The 26427-nt window shown below is 44.1% G+C and overlaps 1 protein-coding gene across 3 annotated transcripts in view; it reads right to left on the reverse strand.

The window, feature by feature from the left end:
• The window catches only part of LOC144724947 (otoferlin-like), a 171643-nt gene that overhangs the window by 60675 nt on the left and 84541 nt on the right, over positions 1-26427 (reverse strand). The window contains exons 6-16 of one of the 3 annotated variants that reach the window (XM_078604283.1): positions 23304-23380; positions 22660-22783; positions 20925-20979; positions 17334-17465; positions 15025-15087; positions 14268-14352; positions 10769-10928; positions 9160-9346; positions 7677-7863; positions 4791-5014; positions 2827-2935 (exon numbers count right to left, since the gene is read on the reverse strand). In XM_078604283.1, coding sequence (XP_078460409.1) covers positions 2827-2935; positions 4791-5014; positions 7677-7863; positions 9160-9346; positions 10769-10928; positions 14268-14352; positions 15025-15087; positions 17334-17465; positions 20925-20979; positions 22660-22783; positions 23304-23380 — 1403 coding nt within the window. Of the gene's footprint in view, positions 1-2826; positions 2936-4790; positions 5015-7676; positions 7864-9159; positions 9347-10768; positions 10929-14267; positions 14353-15024; positions 15088-17076; positions 17292-17333; positions 17466-20924; positions 20980-22659; positions 22784-23303; positions 23387-26427 lie in introns of those variants that run through there. The other 2 variants (XM_078604282.1, XM_078604284.1) reach the window with 2 other exon arrangements.

The raw sequence follows: 26427 nt of genomic DNA on the forward strand, positions 1-26427 counted from the left end.
CTTGTTCAGCTAACTTGTTGATGGCAGCTTTCGTTTTGATCGTGTTTGTGTGTAGGCCCACGTTGCAGCCTTTGGTGCTACGTTGCTCAATCGTCCCCATGTAGTTAATGCCCGCTGGGTGTTATTGTGGCCATGTCATAAGTAGAATTTGACACGATTAACAAGTCATCACAAACGTAACTTAATTTGTCCAGCCCAATTGTCAAAACGAAATCTTCTCATGTGACTGTGCCTCGTATCTCCATGTCAGGCTCCTCTTATGATTTAGATTTTGAAACGTTATGATAATTTATAGTACCGTATATAATACACACACGACCTGTTTTGTATTTTTACAATATGTATCTCATTATTAGTGTGATGTATATTATGAAGACCTTGATTCAATGATACAGCAAAGATAAATTAGCTCTTCTGGAGATCACACTGAGCTGAAATGTTGCAAGGCATAAATTGACAGAGGAAAGATTATAACATGAACTTTGTTTTTAAATCCACCCATGTGTACTGTAGGTAACATCCTCCACAAATTAAGAACAATCTAAAATTAACGATAAATATTTTAAAATATCCATACTGGAGTATTACGTATATCGGTTGAGTAGAGTGCTATAAATGTAACATAGGAACATGCGGGCCCTACGAAAATCAAGCTTTGATGAATCATTTTCATGTGGCTTGGAACGAAAGAGGTGAAAAGGGTCATAGCTACAACTCTTTATATCAACATAAACATCACCAGCATCATCCTGATAGTTTAATATGGTGAGAAAGGCATTTGATTCTATTTTGCACAAGTACACCGGCAGTTAGTCACCTCCATGATCACTACTGCTATGGTCACCGTTGACTTGAACGTCACTCATTGATTCCTTAACCTAGAGTAATGACTCGGTATACAGGATTTACTGCTTCGTCTCAGCCGTACTGGGATCATCCACCACCACACTGCAGGTCACAGCACTCACCCAATTAACCCACTCACTAACCCACTCACTAACCCACTCACTAACCCACTCACTCACTAACCCACTCACTCACTAACCCACTCACTCACTAACCCACTCACTCACTAACCCACTCACTCACTAACCCACTCACTAACCCACTCACTAACCCACTCACTAACCCACTCACTAACCCACTCACTAACCCACTCACTAACCCACTCACTAACCCACTCACTAACCCACTCACTAACCCACTCACTAACCCACTCACTAACCCACTCACTAACCCACTCACTAACCCACTCACTAACCCACTCACTAACCCACTCACTAACCCACTCACTAACCCACTCACTAACCCACTCACTAACCCACTCACTAACCCACTCACTAACCCACTCACTAACCCACTCACTAACCCACTCACTAACCCACTCACTAACCCACTCACTCACCCACTCACTCACCCAATTAACTCACCCAATTAACTCATTCACTTATTCACTCACTCACCCACTCACCAACTCACTCACTTACCTACTTACCCACTCACTCACCCAATTAACTCACTCACTAACCCATTCACTCATCTACCCACTCACTCACTAATCCACTCACTCACCCATTAACTCACTCACTAACCCACTCACTCACCCAATTAACTCACTCACTAACCCACTCACTCACTCACTCACCCACTCACCTACCCACTCACTCACTAACCCAGTAACCCACTCACCCACTCACTCACTCACCCACTCACCTACCCACTCACTCACTAACCCACTGACCCATTCACCCACTAACCCACTCACTCACCCACTAACCCACTCACTCGCCCACTAACCCACTCACTCACCCACTTGCTCACCACACCGCAGGTCACAATGCTTCTCGTTTCGCTTTTTCCCTCACACTGCTCGACTGTAGAATTCCCTCCCATCATTGTATTTTTTTCTCCAAGCTCTAGTTAGTATAAACTTGCTCAATTAAAGTAACGTTTTCCACTCGTATCTGTTTCAACTTTGATCATTCAGTTTATTCCTGCGGGCTGCTTCACATGTTGGGCCTTTGGGCCTGTTTTTAGTAACAGTGTTTCAAAATAAAAAGGATAGGTAACACTAATAATGCTCATCCCTTTGTCAGCTCTACGCTTGAGGAGGTCCTCCCCATTCTGTGTTGGTCATGGGAGGTGTTTAGCCATACTTCATCCACTGGTCCATGCAGGTTGGTGGAAGCGTTCGTTCGTTTGTTCGTTCATTCGGTTGTTAATTAGGACGGTGACGTGGCCGAGCGGCAGTGTGTTTTTGCCGCATGATGTAGAGGTTCGCCGTTGGGGTACACTTTGTAAAAGGCATGCGTCTTGTCTCCGCATTCATTGGGTACCCTTTGTAAAATGCCATCTTGGGCGTGCGTGGTTCTGTCTCTGCATTAATTGGACACCACGTATATTACACAGTGATTATTCAATATCATTAAGTCCACGTGCAAAAATTTACCTCCCATTATTACAAAATTCATTGTCATGCTTCGGTGTCGCAATTCAATAATGCAAGTATCAATGTTTTCTGCCATGTGGTGCTCGTGCAATCTACGTTGGCTGCTGGGTTTGCATGAAACAATGGCACGCAACAACTGCCTTGGGCAAAATAGACGCACATAAGAACAATTTGACGGATGTCGAGTGAGCATTAGAACATATTTTAATCCACACATTGCTGCACGTGCACTATGAGGCATAGAGCAACCTAAAGTAGGAAAAACTTAAACTCAGTTACTTTATAACTAAACTGCAAAAAAATGTGCATTTCGCTTAACACTGAAAGTCAACGAGCTACATCTATCGCACAGTTCCAGTGTGGGAGTGGAAACTCACCAATGCTGACTTCAAAGCTGATCAGCTTGTCACTGATCTTCCTGTCAATCATCGTGGCCTCCAGGAAAGCTCCGAACAAGAAAAACTCTTCCATCTTTCCAGCTACAGACTGTCCACGCAAGGGAAGAGGCGTACACGATGCATGTATGACAAGAAACACACATATATACACTTTTTATATATACACACACAGGGTGTCCAATAATAAATATACCAAAAAATGTTCAATAGTGTTATTGCTTATTCGAGATACTGACATGAATTTGATATGAATGCATGAATTGGACTTACAGTAAAACCTTGGGTTGCAAGTAATTTGGTCTGCGAGTGTTTTGCAAGACGAGCAATTTTTTAAAATAAATATTCATTTGATAAACGAGCGAGGTCTTGCAATGCGAGTAGTACGTGTATACGCTTTGTCTGCCGAGCGTCACGTGATCACAACTGATGTACGAGTGCTTTGATATACGAGTGCTTTGGATTGCAAACACGTTTCCAGAACGAATTATGCTCGCAATCCAAGGTTTCACTGTATAAGGTTAAGTTTGTTGTGAATATCGATTGGTACTTTCTAGCTGTTTCAGGAGAAACTCCTGGTTCTGATATAGTGACAAGTCTGCCCGTTCACCCGACTTAACACCATTACGTTATTATCGCTGGGGTTTTAAAGAGAGTAAAGTCTTACACTTAAAAACCAAGGGTACCTTGAAGAACTTAAACATCGTGTTGTTGTTGATGCTGCTGTGTCATCATCAATCTCTACAGCTGTGATGGAAAATGTTTTCTCAAAGAGTTTGAGCGCCGAATTAGATTGATGATAGTGAACGATGGACGACATGCGGAAGTTAATTAATGAATCGAAAATATATGATCAATACCAAAACATTTTTAACAAACTAAATCTTATACATCTATTACACGTATTGATGTTAGATTTAGGTCGGTATCGCACGTAACAATAAGACTATTCAACGTTCTTTTTGGTATATTCAATTTCGTCATCAACTGAGATGAGTGTCATCCAATTGCTCATTAGCTCATACTTTGTATTTTATTCAACGCGAATGCAACCAATGCCGTCATCACATGTAACTAAAACACCAATCTGCGTCACCACGTATAAAAAAAACGTCGTGTGTAAGTCCATAAGCCCACGCGTCTCTCCAACACCACTGTTATCAAGTAGCCTTTGTTCAAGCGATGTTACCACGGAACGGCTTTAACCCGCTGGGCCTCGTTCGGCAGAGACAGGCTTGTGAAACAAAAGCTGCTAGGATTCCCAGATGTCATTGTCAAGAGCACTCTACGGTGCATTGACATGCATTTGACAATGGTGGCAAAACAACTGAAATTGAGCTTTAGATCCAGCAGTGGATGACTGTTCGCATGGATGTGACAAATGCTAAAGCAAACAGCCCTGGTCACGATTCGGTGCTTCAGAATCAGGATGTTTATGTATACTGGAGGAATCCGAGGAGCTATGAAGCTCTTTTTCACAGATGTCCTAGTATGAGCGGATCAGAGAGTTACAATAATAATACAAAAACTGATAGGAGAGTAAAGTATAGGAAAGGTAAGCAAGTCACTAAAATATACAAAAAATAAAAAATAAAAATAAAAAGTATATCAAAACAAATCGATGTTTCTACAATAAATGCAACCTTGGACAAGGCAACAAAACAACAACAACAGCCCCAGACGACAGCAAGACAACGCCACAGTCTGTCAATAAAAGTGCACTTTAAAATTGAACTCTCGATACAAGCGCAAGCATCAAAGTTACAAATCACATTGGCCAATGCGGTTGTGTCCAGCAGCAGTTAACCTGCTGCTCTGGGATATTGTTTGAAGCAGGATTCACGACGTCAGGGTAGATGGAGGGGGGGGGGCTTCACAATGTTCACGAGTGAACGACCGAGCCTGCCAGAGGGACGAAGGGCGTCGAAGCAGCTCCCTTTGCTTACATCGGCGACGTGAGGGATGGACTCCACCGAGATCTCGGTGTTGGTGCTCAACTCCGGAGACGTGATGTCCAGAATTTCCATGGAGATGCTCAAGAGGAGGCGGGCGCGGAACGACACGCCCTCCCCGAGGCCGTCGTTCAGCTCCTGGTGCTCGTCAATGAGCGTGTAGTTGCGCGTCGAGCCGTACATGTTGACCCACGCCGGGCCGAACGTTGGCAGAAATCCTGCAAGGAGGGGGGATGACGATGGCATCAGGGGTGCCCACGTTGGCGAGATATTATCTCCCTCGCCTGGTATACAGGAGGTCGTGGGTTCGATCCCGACCCTGACGCCTGCTGTATATTTGGAGTTTGTATGTGCGTTTAGAGCATTTGGCTTTAATAAATGTCCACGCGATAAGCCACTTCGCTGAGCTATAGTTTGCGATCAAGTCGCTTTTTAAAAAGAGCTGTATCGCTCAGTGGGCCTTACCTGGTTAAATAAAATACATAGTCTAGTTTAGCTTAACGTGTCACCACAGCCACAGCTGTTGATGCCACCTGAACGCTGCCAACACTTTATACCCGCCACCAGGTTCCTGCAGCTGCTGCACAGCAGACACATGACCTCCAGGATCTGCCCAAAGTTTGGCCTGAGGATTTCCCCCATGGGCTTTGGGCTCGTGGAGACCACTCAAATGTCTGTCTCGACAAATCGGCCCTCACCCGTCCTGCACATACGTGTCCCACCCAGTAAACCTTCTGTGCCGAACCATATCTGCAGCACCTTGACACCTCTCGCATGCTCATTTGTGGATTTTTGAACGGCTTCATCCTGTTTCGCCACGACGTACCCTGCATGCGTCTCAGGCACTCATCCTCAAATGCCAGCAACTTATTTTTGAACTGCATATTTCGAGTCCACATCTCTGCTTCATACAGAGATACTGAAAGCACTCCCACAGGACTGATATGATCAGTGGAATGTACCACAATCGGGTTTGTAACATCTACACAGCTGTACCTCAAGGCAATGTGAACCAGGAATGAACGTTGACATGACAGAATACCGGGTTCATTCGATTACCAAGGAAAGGAGAATAAACCTCTGGTATTGCTGCAACACAAAGCATGCTATTGCGCAAAATCTTAATATGTAAAGATAAAAGAACGCTGTAGGAGGGGAGGGAATAAAAAAAACTCCAAGATAACGAAAGGAGAATGAGAGTGGAAAGAACATCTAATTAATAATTCGCAGAGAAGAGGATGAAAATGGAAAGTCTGGCCCTGAACTGGGAGAGCAGGTGAATAGTGCTTACATTGGGGGGTCAAATCACAAATAAGACTGCTCCGATTTTAACTTGATAATTATGTGTACAAATTGAGCAATTTTTGAAAGGCAGCCTGTTTCTCTCTCCCACCTGAAGACGATTACTTGTGTGGAAACGTCGTGATCTATTATTTTTTCTACCTACGTGACTTTACTGAAGAACCAAAGAGTATGGATTCCTGCAGTCACGAAAGCTTCAGATCAACATAAGCATTTGCTTAGTGCACCTATGCCTAGCACAGCCACTGGGAAGGGGACACCTGAGGGATAACACTTGAGTGTCCCCTCGTGGTGCCATTGAAGGGTTGATGCTGCTCATGATGATGATGCTGCTAATGATGCTTATGATGCTGATGATGCTTATGATGATGATGCTGCTGCTGATGATGCTGATGATGATGCTGTTGATGATGATGCTGCTGATGATGCTGCTGATGATGATGCTGCTGATGATGATGCTGCTGATGATGATGCTGATGATGCTTATGACGATGATGCTGCTGCTGCTGATGATGATGCTGATGCTGCCGCTCATGATGCTGCTGATAATGATGCTGATGATGCTGATGATGCTGCTGATGATGCTGCTGCTCATGATGCTGCTGATGCTGCTGCTCATGATGCTGATGATGCTGCTGATGATGATGCTGCTGCTGATGTTGCTGATGTTGCTGATGCTGCTGATGATGCTGATGCTGCTGATGTTGCTGATGATGCTGATGATGATGCTGCTGATGCTGCTGATGCTGCTGCTGATGATGATGCTGCTGATGCTGCTGATGATGCTGATGATGATGTTGCTGTGCTCCGTTTAAGCGTACGATGGTGCACCTGACTTGTGCTCAATGTCGGATTTAAAAAGCACTTGACCGACCTTATGTACACATCCCCCTAACGCACTCCCACATCACCGATTATCCATCATGGGAGAAGGGACTAAGCTTCGAGTCATGCAAGGCATTGACACTTTTGCCAAAATGTGTCCAGTATATATGTTGAACTTCTTTCTGAAATGGACAATACAATCCTGATCTACTCACAAAACCACACACACGCATCTATCACCAAACTCTATGGGGGGGAGTGAAAGTGGAAAAAAAATACGTCGCGCAATTTACAAATAATAATATTAATGTCAGAGCAAACAAGCGGCTTAAAAAAAAACTAAATCACGGTTGCTGAGCACATTCCCAATCGGCCAAAGGTGCAAAACACCAAATCGTCCGGCAACGAAACTGCACTCAATGATGGTAGACGAAAGTTAATACGCTACTCGCATTGACTACGTCTATAAGAACGTGTGGGAAAGAGATAATGGGAGCTAATTCTAAGATCGAGCAGTGCGTGGAGAGACGCAGAGAGAGAGAGAAGAGCTGTGACTTTTAGTGTGGTGGTTGAACGCGCTGTGTGGATGAGACGAAACGGTCAGTGTGGTAGACCCGAGTCCTCATGATGGGCGGACTAATCGATAAAGAAAAATAGTGGGAACAGTACCCACGGTAACAAGCTACAGAACTGGAGTAAATCACGGTGGCCGCTGTACGTTGAACTCCAACGAGCGAGGCGGGGGGAGGGCACCTTTATCCCCGTCGTTGCAAATCTTCTTGAGGTCGATGAAGTGAGTGCCGATGGCCGTGTCGTTGACTTTGTCGCTGTCGCGGATTTGGAGCTTCATGCGGCGGCAGAGAGGGGGGAAGAGCTCGGTGAACACCACCTGCTCGTTCCACACCGGCTCGTAGCTGTTCCGCTGCACGGACGTCTTGCCCTAAGGACCAGTGCACAGCACGCAGCTCAAGGGTCAAACTTTTGCTTTCCCCACAGGTATGGCCCACTGAAGTACAGTAGAACCTCTGGTCACGACCATAATTCGTTCCATAACTTTGGTCGCAACCCGATTTGGTCGTTCGTGACCAGAGGTTCTACTGTACTAAGCTCTTTTTGCAGAAGCGTCCTGGCCACAAATGACAGCTCAACGAAGCGGCTTGTCACGTGGAAATGTACAGCGTCCAAATACTCTAAACGCACACGTCGATTCTAAATGTGGAGGGAAGAATCGGAGGACCTGGACAAAAAAAATCCACACGACCACGGGGAGAACGTGCAAACTCCAAATATACAGGCGTCAGGGTCCGCATCGAAGCCACGACCTCCAGTATACCAGGTGAGCTAGGTAACATCTTGTCACCATGGTGCCCAAGCCAATAAAGAAATACATGCGGGGAAGGCACCTGTCTCAAATTGGTCCTTTGACCCTATTTGCTTTCAGGACTGCTGCCTTCGTGTGATGGATGAGTTCCTCGATTGAGTAGCCAAGAAGGCCCGTGACAGAATAAGACCTTCTCCATCCTGTCCAAAACAAATTGTGGGTTAGCTGCCTCCATTCCCCAGATATATTCCTGTATGCACGTATTCAACAACCACAAGACACACTCCATCGCTCTCAACCGTATTGCTCCTGAAGGTCAGTTGACCGAAAACTGAGATCGGGTTTTATGTTGACCACACCATCATCCTCAAAAGGCACACTTAAACAGCCAAGAAAGAGATTCTCAAACAGCAATTGCCTTGGCAACACAGTCCTAAAGTAGAGATCATTACCTTCATGTGTGGATATGAATGTATTCATGTCAAGTATGTATGTATGTCTTCTTGGTTCTTTCGGTAAAGTCAGGTAGAAGGGAAATAATAAAATAATAAAAATAAAACATAATAAAATAATTCTCACGACGTTTCGGCCACAACAGCTGTCTCCCCGACAGACCTGGTCTTCACCTGAGGACGGCTGCTTGCGTTGTGGCCAAAACGTCGTGATAATTATTTTATTATGTTTTATTTTTATTATTTTATTATTTCCCTTCTACGTGACTTTACCGAAAGAACCAAGAAGATGAATCCCTGCAGTCACGAAAGCTTTAAATCGATATGTATGTATGTTGAACTTCTTTTGTAACCGTAGGTGTGCACATATTCACACACTCAGTGTTGCCCGCAAATGTGCGGAGTTAATGGGTGCTACGATCGCTCCCCTTTCCACCCCCCCCCCCCCCCCGCTTGCTGGCACCTTCTGTCCAGCGAAGGAGACTTGCACGTAGGGGTCGACGAGGTCCCTCTCCTGGCCCATGAGGGCCTTCTTAACGTTGGCCACGATGGCGGTGTTCATCTTGGGCAGGCCCTCGGCCTTGTAGATCCTCACGGAGAAACGGGCCCACTGCCGATCTGCCGGGATGCCTTCCGGAAGCAGCAGATTCCTTCCCAGAATAAAATGAAAGTATGGACGATACATATCTAAATTGTTTGTTTTTACCTGATTTGATCTGCTCGTAGAAAATATAGTTCTACTTGTATTTGATGGAAGCTTTAAGACTGCTGCTATTTTCTGCTGAATTGGCTTTTTTCATGACCGAAATTGGCAGAAAATGCCTTTGGAAGCACATGATTCAGGCCAATATTTCATGGTAAGTATTTACTATGTTTTTTTATTCACCTTTATTTAACCAGGTAATACATCCTTGAGGTTAAAACCTCTATTGCGACGGGGACCTGGCAAAAAGTCAGCAAAAATAATCACCACACACATACACACAATTTTACTGATATTGTGTGTATGTAATACGAAGTATCCATTCGAAACGCTCGCAAAGCAATGCATCACTATGTGATGGAATGGCCCATAGAAGCAGATACTATAGAACTACTCCTGAGATTCCTTAAGGTTAATCTTCATTGCATAGCATTCACACCAATATACATTTTTAATTCTCAGCGCTGCCAATATATAAACAAAATTTAACGTGATTTTGTTGTTGTTATCTTTTCATTGGCGGCCAGCCTGCCATCCATCAACTCACTATACTTGAGAATTTTATACTGGAAACCTGAATCTCATCAGTGCTCTGACTCCTGAACCATGCAACCACAACTTCAAGCATTTTTATCTTATTTTAAAAAGTGTATAAACGGCAAAGAGAATTCCTTTATTTTTTTAAAGATTCTGTAGCATATAATTGTTTTGCATCGAGTTATTTGTCGCGTATTTTAAATAAGTCAACGCACATGCACTTTGATACACGTTTTAAAGACACTAAGGGGATAAAGCTTGCACAATTATTATACTTTAGGCTCCCCTCTTCGTATTGACAAGCGTTATGAACATCGCGAACCAACTGTGAGCATGTTTCTCTGCTACATTTGATGTCAATCACACAAAATGCCATGGGCCACCTCTACAAGTGGCTCAGTGGTAGAGTGAGCTTCACACAAAAAAACGTTGTGAGTTCAAATCCTGGTAGGAGGGCTTGGGGTTGATAAAATAAGTACCACTTTGTGGGGTTGTCCTGTGGATCGACTCATCCTTGCCATACGAATGTGGAATTTCCACCACTGGGCCGAGTTGAACCCCAACTGAGACTTGAACTCGCAACCTTCTCATGCTTTGCTTAACGCCACTCGGCTGACATAGGCAGTCGTTTTCACCCGAATCACTCCCACTTGAATTGTTTGCAAGAGGCGCTGCTGTTATCATGTTCAGGTGCTGGCCAGGCTGTAAACGGGAGATGAGCACCGCCTCAATTGGCAATTTGAGCCGGAAATCATCGACCTCTTTGATCCCCCCCCCCCCCCTTTTTACTTTTAACCTCTTGCGTGAAATGGAGCGCGTGGAAGGTACAAACCCTTCAATGGAGTCGGCGTCGTTGTCGACGGACTTGTGCGGCGTCTTGATGTTGTCGCCCTTCCCCACCACGGCGATGTCGCAGTTCACGTAGCCCTTGATGCCGGCCGTGATGTCGTCTGGGTCGGTGAGCACGGCCCACTTGTGGTAGAAGCGGTGGTCTGCCGGCATCGACGAGGGCGCACAAGGAACGCAACGGGACATTACGGTTAATTCGCCGTCGCTACGAGACGGCGGCGTTGCGCCGTCTGCCTGGCTGGCTGAGGGATACGGCTGAAATGGGCACGAGTTAAAATCCCGGTTGGTTTCTCCCCCTGCTTGAAACCCAAAAGCACCGAGCTTGGGATTTTGTCCGCGGAGTATCTGTGCCCTCTCCATGCGTGGTTACGGTTTGTGCTTTCTACCGGGCTCTAGTTGAGTTACAATAAACAAAACAAAATCCCGGTTGGAGGTCAAATCGGTCTACCATCCTTGTGCGGTCGATAAAATAGGTACCATTTTGTGGTAAGCTAACAGCGGTCATCCAACAGAGATGTCTATCGTGAAAAATATTCACCGCTGGCTCTGCATGGCCAATGCAGATGAGGCCACTGCCCAATTGCTTTTTTTTAAGCAAGAGACAGAGTTTTTGAGATCAAATATTTTTTTTACCATTAAGGAGTGGTATTCAATCATAAAAAACACGTCAAAATATCATACGCCTTCATTGCATTTCCAAATAAGCGATTATTTTGTGTACCAATAGAATGACGCTCATGGAATTTTGATGCAGGCATTTTGCAATGCACTGACTCAAAATTCCACGTTACTTGTGCTGGTGCTGTTGTGAAGGGTTGATGATTGCGGGGGAAATGTGCACTTTCTGGCAGATGCAGACAGTGTGATAGACACATATAAGTTTAATACAACAGAGATAACATACAATTGGGCTTGAGTATTGCACACTTTCAGACTACCACCAGGCACTGTACACATCAGTGATGGATAATGTTGTATCTCCCAGACTAGGGATTGTGGTGTAACTTGGAACATCTGAAAATAAAAAGTCAGTCGAATTTGTAAAAGTGTGTGTGTATTTCTCCACAGCAATACTACTTGATATATAAACCATCATTTATTTGCAGCAGCAGCGTGATTATCTCAATTGTACACCTGGAGCCAATGTCAACACTTTACATCAATACTGGTCAGTTACATTCAGCCAGAGTCTCTATCAAGATCAATATGGGTCCCATGGCTGCGGGACCAAGAAAGTTCGTTTCTCTTCATATTTTCAACAAAACAAATAGAGGAAAGCACAGAACCAGGGTACACGGCATCCAGACGACCAGCATATATACATGCGACAGTAGTTCCAAGTTTCGAGTTTGTTGTGTTTCACCAAGAGCTATCTGGGTTACCAAAATGGGAGTGGGTGCCCTTAGTTGTGATCTAGGAAACGATGGAAATACTTCTGGATTTTAATCACCTTTATTGTACGAAATAGAAGATATCGCACAATTTTCACTGCTGTTCGATTCACAACACGAGGGTAGATATGAGGCGTATAACCAGTGACCTTTGCCCTGACAGCCAAATGCAATCTACGAGCCTCCCTGGCCCCAGTCCTAACCCCTTCAGCCTCAGAAATCCCATTGGGATATCAAAACGGCAAGAGGGCTGACTTTCTAAATAATGTCGCTCGCCTGATATAAATCAATGAACACAAATAAAACTCATATTCTTGGTTATTTCGGTAAAGTCAAGCAAACAGCTGAGGACGGCTGCTTGCGTTGTGGCCGAAACGTCGTGAGAACTTTATTGTTTTATTTTTATAATTTTATTATTTCCCTTCTACGTGACTTTACCGAAAGAACCAAGAATATGAATCCCTGCAGTCACAAAAGCTTTAAATCGAAATACAAATAAAACTCCTCTTTTTATTGGTGGCACACGTGTGAAGGCATTGGAGATCCACAGGCCCGTGCCTGGCAGCTGATAAAATTTTACATAACTTAATTATGCAATCATCTAAGGAATGTCTGACTGCTTCAAAAACCAAGCCATACGCAGATTTAGAAATATATATCATTAAGCAGCCATGATCATAACACAATTTCTCCACCCCAACTTTTTTGGAATTACAACGTAATTACATATCTGGACAGCAAAAAAAAGATACAATCAATGTCCTGCGGCGCTCACATTCAGCAGAACATGTGCTGTGTTTTTTTTGACACTCATTGCCAATCGGGGTATTTGGCGTACATTTAGTACCGGGTACATTTAACACAGAGGTGTAATTGTAAGGCAAAAATTCTAAAGTCGCTGCAGCAATGGTTAAAATATGTGCGCATTGGAGCAACCGACAGGGAATGTCTCATAGTTGTCAGATGAAATCTTTACAATTGCTTATTATTATATTCCACCTTACTTTGAAAGCTAATCACACAGTGAGCAAAGCTTAATGAACTGAGAGATGTAATGCAATAAAATCTTTCCAACTGATGATAATAATAACAATAATGATGATGGCAGCATTTCTCCCCCTCAAACAAGCTCATATTATGATGGAAGCTCTGAAAAAGTGGTACACACATTCCACATTCTTAAGGCACGAGCAAGCATTTTCATTACATAACCGCTGCTGACTTCCCATGAAGTAAAACTCATTTTACCGATGAAGGATGTATCTTCTTGGTTCTTTCGGTAAAGTCACGTAGAAGGGAAGTAATAAAATAATAAAAATAAAACATAATAAAACAATTCTCACGACGTTTCGGCCACAAGCAGCCATCCTCAGGCCTGAGGACGGCTGCTTGCGTTGTGGCCAAAACGTCGTGAGAATTGTTTTATTATGTTTTATTTTTATTATTTTATTACTTCCCTTCTACGTGACTTTACCGACAGAACCAAGAAGATGAATCCCTGCAGTCACGAAAGCTTTAAATCGATGAAGGATGGTTAATGAGCCGAGTCGAACCCCAACTGAGATTCGAGATTCGAACTCACAACCTTCCCATGCGTAGCTCAACGCTCCAACCTTCAGCGCCACCCAGCTGGATAGGCAGTCGCTTTCACCCCAATCACTCCCATTTGAATTGCTTGCAAGAGACACTGCTGTTGTCACTTTTAGGCGCCGCATTTATATCTGTCAATCTTATCGTGACTCAGAGTGACATTTTGTCGTGGCCAAAGGAGGGAACGGCAGCAAATGTGCCTGGAGGAGGCAGTAAAGCAAGTAGGTGTCTGGGCGTGTTATCTGTTTGAGTTTGAGAGATATCTCCTCCTTTGCAAGGATTTTCCCCAGGCACTTTGGGTGCTTTTTACAGGGAACAAAAACGCAACTGTCTGATAACCCAAAGAGGATGAAGACCTCCGATTACCACCTCCGATGAGCACGGTTGGCTACATACGTTGCGAAAGAAGTTTTGACATACATACAACACTTTTTTGTTTAGAGACTCATTGCAACGTTCACGAGCCCAGACTTCAACAATTTCAAAGGACAACTCCCTTACCAGGCTGACTGTAGACTGTACCGACATCTAATTTGAAGGTGCCGACAAGAGTTCCACTTCGGATTAAGTTCTTTGAGTGGATCACCTGCGAATAAATACACGAATACACGAGTGATGTGATCACGACAGGCAGACAATTGGCATAAATCATCCACAGCTGTACGTACGTATGTATGTTGAACTTCTTTCACACTATATGTAGCCAACCATGCCAATTGGAGGTGCGAAGATAGGACAACAAAAACTGTAAGCTGAACTTAGTTCTACAACTGAGTAAAATATATCAGCAGCAAAATACTTTAAACGCCTGAAGCAATATTTTCCTTCAGTTTTTAATTTCTTGGACGGGATATTCGGAACTGTGCTTGATTTAACTGGCCATAGGCCGTAAATAGGATTATCGATCCACAGATCTCTAATGAATTTGGCACAATTTGGGATTTGTGTTATTATTTGAAGTCAGACTTTTATTTTCATATGCATTCACGTGTTATGTTAATATTACAAATAAAAAAACAAAGCAAGTAGAATACATTAATACGTGGAAATTAGAGTATACGTAACTGTCAAAAAAAGTGTTTTGTATAATTTTTCGAGGTTCTGCTGACCATTGTAACTTTAAATAAAGCTATGCCATCGTAATTATTCTGCCGTCAAATATCCACAGGTCCCACAAGACGAGCCAATATTTGAAGCGCACGATCCACTTAAAAAAAAACGCTTATAACTCTGACTGCAGCAACGCGACGACACTCACCGAGATCTTTATGATCTTGTCAAACATCATGTTGGGAGGCGTGTGGAAGTCAAACACAAAATACTGCAACGAGAGGGAACGGGTGAGTGAGTACTGCAACTCACTCGAGGTGCTCGCGAGCTCAGCGGCAAGCGCACGGACCCGGGGTCGCCACGACATCACTTTGCCACAGGGTTACTTTTTCACGACGGGCAGTGACGCTTGTGTTGCGCCCGAAACGTCGTGATTTAATTTAATTTATACCCACGTGACTTTACCGAAAGAACCAAAGAGTATTGATCCTTGCAGTCACGAAAACTTCAAATCTAGATTCAGCGGCAGCGCGTTCGCCGCTCATTGCAGAGGTTCACGGTTCTAAATCCAGCGGCCGCCCCGGTTTCTACGGCGGGTGTACTCTGGTGACCACGGTGAGCCGTCTGCTTCCTGTTTGACGTTACCGATCCCCTGACATCATTCGCAGGAGGAGGCCGTTTGTGTGCCGGTATCAGTGTCCAAATTTGGAAAATTTGAAAATTACCCATAAATTATTCAATTGGGATTTTACACACAGCAGTAATACATCGCCCCTGACTGGCAGACTGATGCCCGAGGTCACACTTTCAAATAAGACTACCCTGGTCTCTTTGGTTCTCACATGGTTAAACAAAATAACTTATACTATGGTACAATATACATGCTAATCATTGCAATGTTACAAACTCTGATTCTTACAACGCAGATGCAATCTGTTACTCAAGAAGACAATCACAGCACGATGAACATTATGTCATATAACCACCATGCCGCCAATCACTCCGGAACACATTTAGCAAACCACTAATATAATGGGTAATAGCTAATGTCTTTATTTAAAGCATTAATCACTGCACTTTGGCTATTTCATGAATATTGTCAGGCTTTATACGATTCATCATTCATTCCTGTAGGTTTGATCGCGTAGATACGATGTCATTTTTAAATGATTTCCCTCCACCCCACGCACTAGCTGAGCTTTTCAACACCTGAGGATCAGTGGCGGCTCCTGCAAAATCTCTCAGGGGGGGCAAATGTCTGGATGATTGATAAGGATAAGGTCCACCCATGCAATGGATAAATTAACAGCTTAAGCATGTAAAGGCAACTTCACTTCTTTAATATTAATGAAAAATAAAGTGACTCTTACAATACATCTTGTTTGTTTCTATACTCACTATTAAAACAAACCACTCAAGTTTCTTTTATTAAAGATTCCACTAGGTGGCGACAAATTATATTGTTGGATGAAACGTGCTTACGTATGATGACGTTAGCACGTATGATGACGTAAGCACGTTAGGGCGAGCCCTCCCGGAACCCATAGAGAATGCATTGCAGCGCCCCCGTTCGAAAAAAAAACATCTTTGAATGTAAGTCTATGGGACCACTCGGGGCGATTCTCAGCTGGAGGGAAAGCGCCCAAAAAGAGGCGGTACTCCACAGAATGTAGCATGACGCTGATTGGACTATATCCAGAGGCACAGTGACGGCTAGCGTGACTCTGTGGTTGAATGACATTGGTGGTGCGTCACCCAATCGCCCTAATGAAGTAACCGCCCCTGCTGTGGATGCTGGTTGTAATCTCCAGCGAAAAGTCATTCATAGAAAATCGTCAAATGTTGCTTGCTCTTGAACGATTCAGTTTTGTTGATAAACCAAATCAATGGGGATATTTGCCCACACGACAGCTTGATTTTATTAACTGTGTTGTGTGATGGAGGGGTATAGTAAAACAAATACATATTATCCCCACGTTCTAACCCGAAAAAAGACATTACGAATCATAATATTGGTCGTGAAAGCCTACGTATAAAAATACATATTATAAAATAAATACAAATAAATCATAGTACTGTATCACAACATTTAGCAGGACGGATGATGCAATTATCGGGTACCGTATATATAAAACGATATATCGCAATGTCACCCTGTAGTGACGGCCCTAACATGGATCTATGGGGTGCCAAGGTGGCGAGATGTTAACTACCTTGCCTGGTCTACAGGAGGTCATGGGTTCGATCCCAACCCTGATACCTGTATATATAGAGTTTGCATATTCTCCCCGTAGTCGCGTGGATTTTTCTCCAGGTCCTCTGGCTTTTCCCTCCACATTTCGAATCAACATCCGTCCGTAGTATTTGGCTGCTATAAATGTCCACGTGATAAGCCCACTTCGTTGAGCTATCATTTGTGGCCAGGTCGCTTTCGATAAAGAAGCTATGTAGCTCGCCGGGGCCTTACCTGGTAAAATACAAATGTTTAAACAGTTTAGTAAATATGCTGCCCCTCACCTCGTTGTAGTAGGGGCAATTGGTGGACTCCTTCTGGCTCGTCTGTTTCTTTTCTTCCCCGACCTCCACAATCACAACCGGGTCCATGTTGAGGCCCACCAGCTGTCGTGCCTCGATGATCATCACGCTCACCTGATGGACGCAAGGACGCGGACACTGGTGGCCACTGCAACCGCTGCACGATGCCTCGCATAGATCACCCGCTGTGAGTTCCCAAATGGGGAAAGGTAAGTCCCATGGTCCATGGAAAATAATGGTAATCGTTGTACCTTATCTTTGGGGTCAACATGCGAGGTCGCCAATAATGTAAACTCCCTATCCAACCGGGAGCAGCAGTGGTTACGGTGTAATGGGGAAGGATGTGATTTCTTGGTTGAACGGGTCGACGGTGACCTTTCACCCTTCGGGTGAGCAATCAAACGAGTGCAACTTTGTCAACGACGAAAAGTCAAAGCGATTTCCTGCTCCAATGAGCGTTGAGCTCAACTCCTGTTAACAGCTCTGAGCCAGTTGCAGAAATGTCATATTCCTATGGTGGGTGCAAGTCTATCCTGTTGACTTCCCCATAAAGTGGTACTAACTTTATCAACCCCAGAGGAATGATGGACTGAGCGAATGCCTGACCAGGATTTGAACTCGCTACCTTCCGATTGCGCGCCACCCGCTCTACCTATGTACAAACACTGGCTCCCTGCCATGGGAATGTGGAATTAGTATCACTAGCTCAGGGCTGGAAAGAAGAAGTGAGTGCCACTCGATGCTCATTTAAGGAAAAATATCCTTTTACTTTTTTGACTTCACAGTCAACTGCAGAATTACCATAATGTAACATTATACATTGCAAAAAGTTGCTCATTGGAGAGCGTTCATTATATTGGCCACAATTGTGTCAGTTAACTTTGTATGCAATGTCATATCTTTCATTAAAAAAAACCAGAACAGAATGCCATTGTGTCCCTGCTTCATGTGCAATGCAATTTGCCGCAACTAATTACGAAGGCAATTTGGAAGTTGGGTGGGCGAAAGCTTGTGCCAAAATGCCCACCACTTTCATCCTTGGGATCTTATCTGGAGGGGACACCTTGACTCAGCCGTGCATTCACTCAGCGCTCCGAGATGTTTGGTTACAATTGTGGGACGCAATAAAAATGCAAGTATTATTATTAGTTTCGTGTGAATATGACTCGATGCTACAGCTGCTTCAGCTCCATGTAGAGATGACTAACAGTGGCCTGTCTGCTTTAAATAGTATTTTGTGATTCATTACACTCCAGCCACTTTAAATTAGTACTGAGCAGACAAAGTGGATAATTTAGTCAATGTAATACTGCCGCTGAAATTAAACAGAAAAGAAAACATTAGAATCAAGGTTATTCGTTATGCATGCCATGCAAACTGGCAGCATTACATTGGGCTCCTAACACAAAGCGGTACACATTCGCCTGTGAGACATTCCTCTATGACCTCTGTCCAAAATGTCACGGTGAAGGGTGAACAATGAATTATTACAGAGTTGCACAAGTGAGGGGTTTAGCGACCAAACGGTACTGGTGAGTCCTAATAAAGACGAAACCAACTCTATGTATCTATATATCACCGCTACCCGTCAGTCTGTCACGTTTGCTCATATTTATTTATTTTGATAAGGACCGTGAGGATGGTTTTTTGCACACTGCACAAAGGCTGTGTGCTTTCGTCCACGTTTCTGTGTGTCGTTCGAAACTTACAAAATTGCACCAATAATGGTGCTGGTTAATTACCGTGGAGCTAAAGGATCAGGAGCGGAGGAATGCATACAATGTTCTGGCTTGCTGTGTCATCAACAACGTATCACGATTTATGAGTTTCCTTTGTTACAGTGCCTGTGATTGTATGAACATTGGGGAGCCCTTTGCCGAATCGTATTAAGTCTAAGAGTGCCTTTGTCCAGCTTGATAGGCTTTAGTGATTTATACTCTATTATGACAAATGTCTTACTTTTACCGCGAACATTGAGAGAAAAACATCCAGGAACTATTTACACTACAGTTCGTAATGGCACTGCCGGTACTATACAGATGCTTCATGTATTTATTCTGACCTCAATTAAAGCAATGTCATTATACACACCAAACAATATGATTTATTATGGCAATACTGCATTGTCATGCAATTCAACGAGAATTAATTTTCTATTATTTAGTCTGCGTTGTTTCTCAGGTTTATTGATGAACCAGCACTATTCGCCCGTCAGGGGTCAGTCACCTCCCCGTTGCTCTTCTAAACGCTGCTGCCGTGGTTACTGTTTCCCGTGAGTGTCACTCATTGATTCCTCCACCCACATTGACTCTTGCACACAGCGTTGGTGTACTGTGTTTTTTCTGCAATATTTTGCTGTCTTTTCTTGGATTTTCTGTTTGCACTCAGTCACATATTCACTTTAAGATGTTTTTTTGTTCATGTTTTTGTTTTTTGTTTGTTGCGGTTGCACCCGATTCAAGAGCCGAATGGCTCACAGGGCTATACCTAATAAATGAACTTGAACTTGGTCTCATTCACCACACTGTGTTCAACCACCACCACTACACAGCAGGTCACCACATTTCTCTTCCTGCTTCTTCCCTCGCACTGCTCGACTCCAGAAATTCCCTCCCGTCATCTCTTCTCCCCGTGATCCTGTGGATTTTTTTCTCGTTTTTCCCCACACGTTTAGAAACGTGCGTTCAGAATGGTCGACTGCTGTTACAATTTCCGCATGATAAGCCACTTTGTTGAGCTCTCCTTTGTGGCCAGGCCGCTTCTGAAAAAAGAAGCTAATGGCTCAGTGACGTCCTGATGGTGATCGCTTGTGTTGCGATCGAAACGTCGTAGTTTTTTGTTATTTTTATTTTTTATTTTCTTTCAACCTATCTACGTGACTTTACCGAAAGACCCAAAGAATATGAATTCCTGCAGTCACAAAAGCTTTAAGTCAAGATTTAAAATAAAAAAAGTTAAGTTTTAGTTTTACTTTCTTTTCCCCAAGCTTTCATTATAACTTTGCTCAATTCCAGAAATGTAATAAGCATTCTTATCGATTACAACGTTAATCGTGCTCTGTTGTTTGACTACTTGGCGTTTTGTGCCATTCGGCCTGCGTTCAGGAAATGCGAATGAAAAGAAACGCTTGCAGTTATTTGTTTTAATAACACCACGTGGTGTAATGGTGGTGAGCGGTCTTCCTGATGATGCCGTGGCAAGTGCCCGTCACGTGCATTGGCTGCTGTGCGGTGATGGGACACCGCCACCATCCACCACCAGAAGCCACTGCCGCCACCATCACCGCCACCGTCACCGTCACCGCCACCGTCACCGTCACCGCCACCGCCACCACCACCGTCACGTCATCACCACCATCACCGCCACCGTCACCGTCACCGTCATCACCACCGTCACCGCCACCACCACCGTCACCGTCATCATCACCGCCACCGTCACCGCCACCATCACCGTCACCGCCACCGTCACTGCCACCACCGTCACCGTCATCATCACCGTCACCGTAACCGTCACCGCCACCTTCACTGCCACCGTCATCACCACCGTCACCGCCACCGTCACCAGCGTGTGTACCTGGTAGCTCTGAGGCTTGCCCGCAGTCGGATCGACCCTCGGCTCCGGTTTCGATCTGTGAGCAAAGCATCGCTTCGCTGTTTAATGCCAGCTCCTGGCGTTGACAAATGCCTTGTACGGTGATGTTAACAAACACGGTTCGTAACGCGCACGTGTTTCTGGAAGCAGACGGAATGTTTGGCCGGTGTACATAGACACACGAGTAAACATCTCGGTATACGCACATACCATTAACACATTACATACACACAACATATGAGGACTGACTTTCACTCAGACACCCTCATGATATCGCATACCTGTCAAACCCTTATCAGTGTCTACCTTATTACGGACCAATTCAGACCTTATTGGTCACCCCATGCCCTTATTAATCTTATAATTCATCCTAGAAAGTCCCATCACAAGCGAGAAACACAAACAATTAGACAAAAAAATGTTTCCCGTATTGAACCGTATGGACCTGAAAACTCAATTTCCCTGTACAAAAATATGGGTAAACCGTATGGGTTAACAGGTATGCTATCGTGTCCTGCAAGATCCCATGCCTGACCCCCATACACCGCAACAACAATAATAACTACAATAAAACAAACGCGTATCATTTCAACTTGGCTTGCACGCAGCATTCGCTCACTCTCAACGAGAGCGACGTGGTGATCCAGTGAAAACGATTGCCCAAGTTCTACAATACTCTATATATTGAGATGTTTTCAACCTGCCCAAGCCAGCTTCCTCTTAATAAACTTTAAAATTTAATGTCTTAAACTCGCACATGTTCAATGATCCATATTTTCCGCTCTCCGCAGACCAGTCTAATTCTAAGCATGCATCTCTCCTCGTTCAATTTTCACCACTTTTCAGCTAATCTCTCACAATCTCATCTCACTCATCGGTTGGCATCATTCCACCTAGCTCGCTGTACAAAACAAAACAGTGAAAATGTAATTTCTGATGACTTTGCTCCTGGCAGTTCTCACCCAGTGATCGCAAGCAGGAGAGTGACGTGGAATGGTATCGCGTTGCTCTCCAATGCGTTTTTTTGGGGTCCGCTAATTGTAATTTATTTGTCAAAGTCCACGTTTATGATCAATCCTGTTGGTTTGGCCACCTATGTATACACCTCTCGCCTCGTGGTCTGTCATTGCCTCTCTCTTTTTTTTTACTACGATCAGAGGAAACAAGAAGATGCTCGGTGTAGTCGGCACTTTGCTTCGTTCATCATTTCGTTTTTTTATGCTTTGCTTTGTGTAACCCCCCCCCGTCCTTTTTAAATGAAAGATTTAACAAAATATTTCTCGCTCTGCTCTCCTTACCCCTTCCCTCTCTCTCTACCCCCCTCTCTGCCCCCGCTCTCTCTGTACCCCCTCTCTTCCTACTCCATGTCGCTCTCTCTCTCTCGCTCACTCTCTCTCTCTCTCTCGCTCTCTGGCTCTCTCTCTCGCTCTCCCGCTCTCTCTTTTTTTTAAACTACGACAAGTGTTGCATCTCTTGTCGAGCTCACCTTCACCTCTCTCATCTCCGTCTCATTCACAACCCCTTTCTTTCATCTCACCCGTCTGCATCTCGTGACGTCTCGGCGAGCCACGTCTCCCCCCACGAGGCGTACAGCTCAATGGGCCACTCTCCAAGAGCCTTCCAGGTGTGTCCCGTGGTCCACCGGATGAAGAACCCTGCCCTTCTCGGTCTACGTTGTCCCATGTAATACGTGACGCCGTCTTTTGGCTACGCTCACCTTTTGTTGGAAACATTGGTGGTCTCGACGATGCCAGAGGCGAGGGAGATGTTGTCCAGCATGTCGCCCCGGCTTGCCGCCAGCATCTTCCTGTCCATTTCCTCTACGTCCATATTCTCGTCATCTGTAGTTGTAGTAATGACAGGAGGGATGAGTTGGACTACGTCCAAGAAGCACGATTCCGCATATATTCCGGCTTACAGGATCTGTAGTGTAACCAGCTTGAACTCCACACATCTGGGCCAATTCATATAGTTCAAGATTATATTTGTCCCCTCGGCATTAACACCGTAGGTTTGCGCTGTGTATCTCACCGATGCGTTCTCATGCTGCTAAGGAAGCTCCCAGCACGTGGAGTGAAATTTACGTACGTAGGTTGAACTTCTTTCGCGCCGTACGTAGCCAAGCGTGAGAATCGCTCGCTAATAGCACTTTCCACAAAAAGTATGCCAAGGCTATATGGGGAATCTTTGTATTTGTATGTATATACAACTTTATTACCGTGCATTTGATTACGTAATTTAAGGACACACTCAACACACATGCCACTGATCTCACTATCGCATTCACCTGTGGCGTGAGTTAATTTGGTGCATGCGGCGATTTCATTGCCACGTGCACAAAGCGTACGTCGCATTCCCCACCTTCTGCGTTGAGGTTCGTAAGCACCAGGCTGGATTTCGGTGGCCGTTTCTTTGCTCCAAGTTTCTGTAGAAAATTCCTGTTGCTTTCAAACAACATTTCAAACGTGCGTGTCACTTAAAATACACGGAGGCATTTGAAGATGCATTGATCTCGCAGATTAAAATCCATACTCACTCCCAAGATACACACACGTCGAATTGTTGTGTAAATCCGGCAGCCACTAGAGGCACTAAATTCACTATAACAGAAAACAGGAAACAGATTATTGAATCAAATCGCAATAATGAAATTAATCTAACCGTGAGCGGGTGAATGTCCAGCCTTCAGCATACAAAAAAGAGAAATGTGCAGCCCTGCAACGACTGCTGACATCACTACTGGCAGAAGGGCCTCCACTAGAGGAAGCTCAAGAAAGTCCCTCTCAAGAGTGTGTGGGCCTACTCTTCCGGTCTGGCCATACGTCTTGAACGGTGGGAGCATCCACACTTTAACCGCACCATGTGTGACCTGTCGGTCGACTGACTGTGGTTGGACCCATACTCTTAGTTCTTTCGGTAAAGTCACGTAGGTAAAAAATTTAATAAAAATTAATAAAAATAAAACAATAAAATCACGACGTTTCGGAGGCAACACAAGTCTCCGTCATCAGGTGGGACCGTCACAGCCAGATTTGCTCTTGATACAGCAAATCTGACTGTGACGGTCCCACCTGATGACGGAGACTTGTGTTGCTCTTGATACAGCAAATCTGACTGTGACGGTCCCACCTGATGACGGAGACTTGTGTTGCTCTTGATACAGCAAATCTGGCTGTGATGGTCCCACCTGATGACGGAGACTTGTGTTGCCTCCGAAACGTCGTGATTTTATTGTTTTATTTTTATTAATTTTAATTTCATTTTTTACCTATGTGACTTTACCGAAAGAACTAAGAGTATGAATCCTTGCAGTCACGAAAGCTTCAAATCTGTGGTTGGACCCATTTTTCACTGCTGGGTGGACAGAGGTGGAGAGAATTAAGAAACTTACTCCACTGTTTAATCTGCCGCGCCAAGAGATCGAATGGAGCCAGCGACCTCCGGATTACAATTCCCGTGAGCTAACCAGTACGACATGGCTGCATCCATCCCGCCACGGTGGGCACATGAGATCTTTGCACGTGTGAATGTATTTTGCCACATGTCAGGACGGAGAGAAACATCAAAAGGTAGCAGTGGAAATGTACATTTATGTGTGTGTTTGGAATAAATAATGGGAATATTACAGGAAAGCAGACATGCAGGTGGGCAGGCAGATGGAAAAAAAAACGAGCAGACAAGCAGAACACCACTGAGGTAAATACAACAGTGTAGCCCAATGATAATACAATAACAGTAAACAATGAAGGTCAAAAGGTTCGTGTAGGCCCAGAGTGCAGTCATATTCACGGCAAGTAAAACAACTATTAATTGAAACAGAGTGTTTGGCTTCATTCAATTAGTGCTATTATTTGGCAGAACTGGGAAACGGGCCTTGCAAGTTGACTCACAAAACATTATCCACTCGTCGGTGCAATTATATATATTTTTCGCGAGTCGATTGCAATAAATATGCAATTTAAGGAATTATTTTTCCGTGCTTAAAATATTTTTCCCAAACGTGCCGATGAACAAATTGTCAAAATAGTGATGCACATTTTCTTTTGTTTATATATGGCGTTAATTATTTATTGAATATATTTTTCTGAACTTTCAAATGCAGCATCACAGGCCATCTCATTACTGATATCCCTACAGAGTTGAATAATTGTGGGTTTATGGAGTCAATATCTGAAAAAGAATTCATAAAATGCACTTTAATAAGTGAAGCCACTCCGGTCAGAGCAAACAGCGAGGCAATAAGCAATAACAATTTGAAGACGCCATTCTTCTGTATTTGATTTTATAGAATCATATGACCAGAAACGCATGCATGTAATTGGCTCATTTGCATTGTAAGGAGCTAATAACACGGGTTAAAATAACAATTCCTAAGGCTCTCTGATGCCGAGTTACAACGCGTGTGGTTCGGCATGATGTCCGACGTTTCACTCCACGTGCTGGGAGCTTCTTCAGGAACCGAATTGAAGAATCTCCCAGCGTGTGGAGCAAAAACGTCGGAGAGCTGTTCGGCACAACCACGAACGCCTATGGAGTCGCGATAAAATTCCGAGGTGAGCAATGAGGGCATTTGAGAGACCCGATTATATCACCGATATTTTATCCCTTTGACCTTCAATATGCACCCTTAGATAAAAATTCAAGGGTGTTGCCTTTTAGGGTCTGTACTTTCAAGAGCTGTGACTGAATGGAATTGCGACAACAACCAAAAAAACCCTTTGTAGGCTAAAGTAAAGTAAAAAATATGTCAATCGCTTGGAACAAAAAATATCTTCGCACTTATCAAGGCCACGAAATGTATGCCCGAAAGGCATCGAAGGAGCTTGCTGACAAAGCCCAAAATAGATGAGAGTTTTTTTGCCTCGGCTAGCGAGTAAACCGAGAGTGTCTCAACAAAGACAGCAGCGTTAAAGGAAGCAAAGCAAATACGCGACCGTTGGTGAAAGACTTCAAGCCAGGCAATTAATTACAGGCACGGATGATTGTGCAGCAATTAAGCGCAATGATGTTGACAGCCCAGGCGCTAACGCTCGCTTGCACCTCTCCACGTGCAGCCGAGTGAACTTTGTACGAAAACACGAACGTCTGTTACGTTAAAACAAAGCAAAATAGAGCTCAAATCGTCGGCACCAGAATCTATACGTAAGTCCGGAAAGATAAGCAAGTTTGTGAGTATTTGACAAATTACCCCTTACCTGTAAATCTGATTTTAGATCTGTCAAACAAAGTGCTCGAGCTTGAAATTCAGATACTGCCCTAAACAACAAGGTTTATATTATTTGGGTCTTTCGGAAAAGTCACGTGGCTAGGTTGTTAGGTTGTTAGATAGGTTGTTATTTTATTTCAACCTATCTACGCGACTTTACCGAAAGACCCAAAGAATATGAATTCCTGCAGTCACGAAAGCATGAAGTCAAGATTTAACAATGTATGTAGAATCTGGGCTGGAACATTCATTACGAAGCACAGTTGACAATTCACTTAT

Source organism: Lampetra planeri, chromosome 22 (genome assembly GCF_965212315.1).
Source record: "Lampetra planeri chromosome 22, kcLamPlan1.2.h2, whole genome shotgun sequence".
Classification (NCBI taxonomy): domain Eukaryota; kingdom Metazoa; phylum Chordata; class Hyperoartia; order Petromyzontiformes; family Petromyzontidae; genus Lampetra; species Lampetra planeri.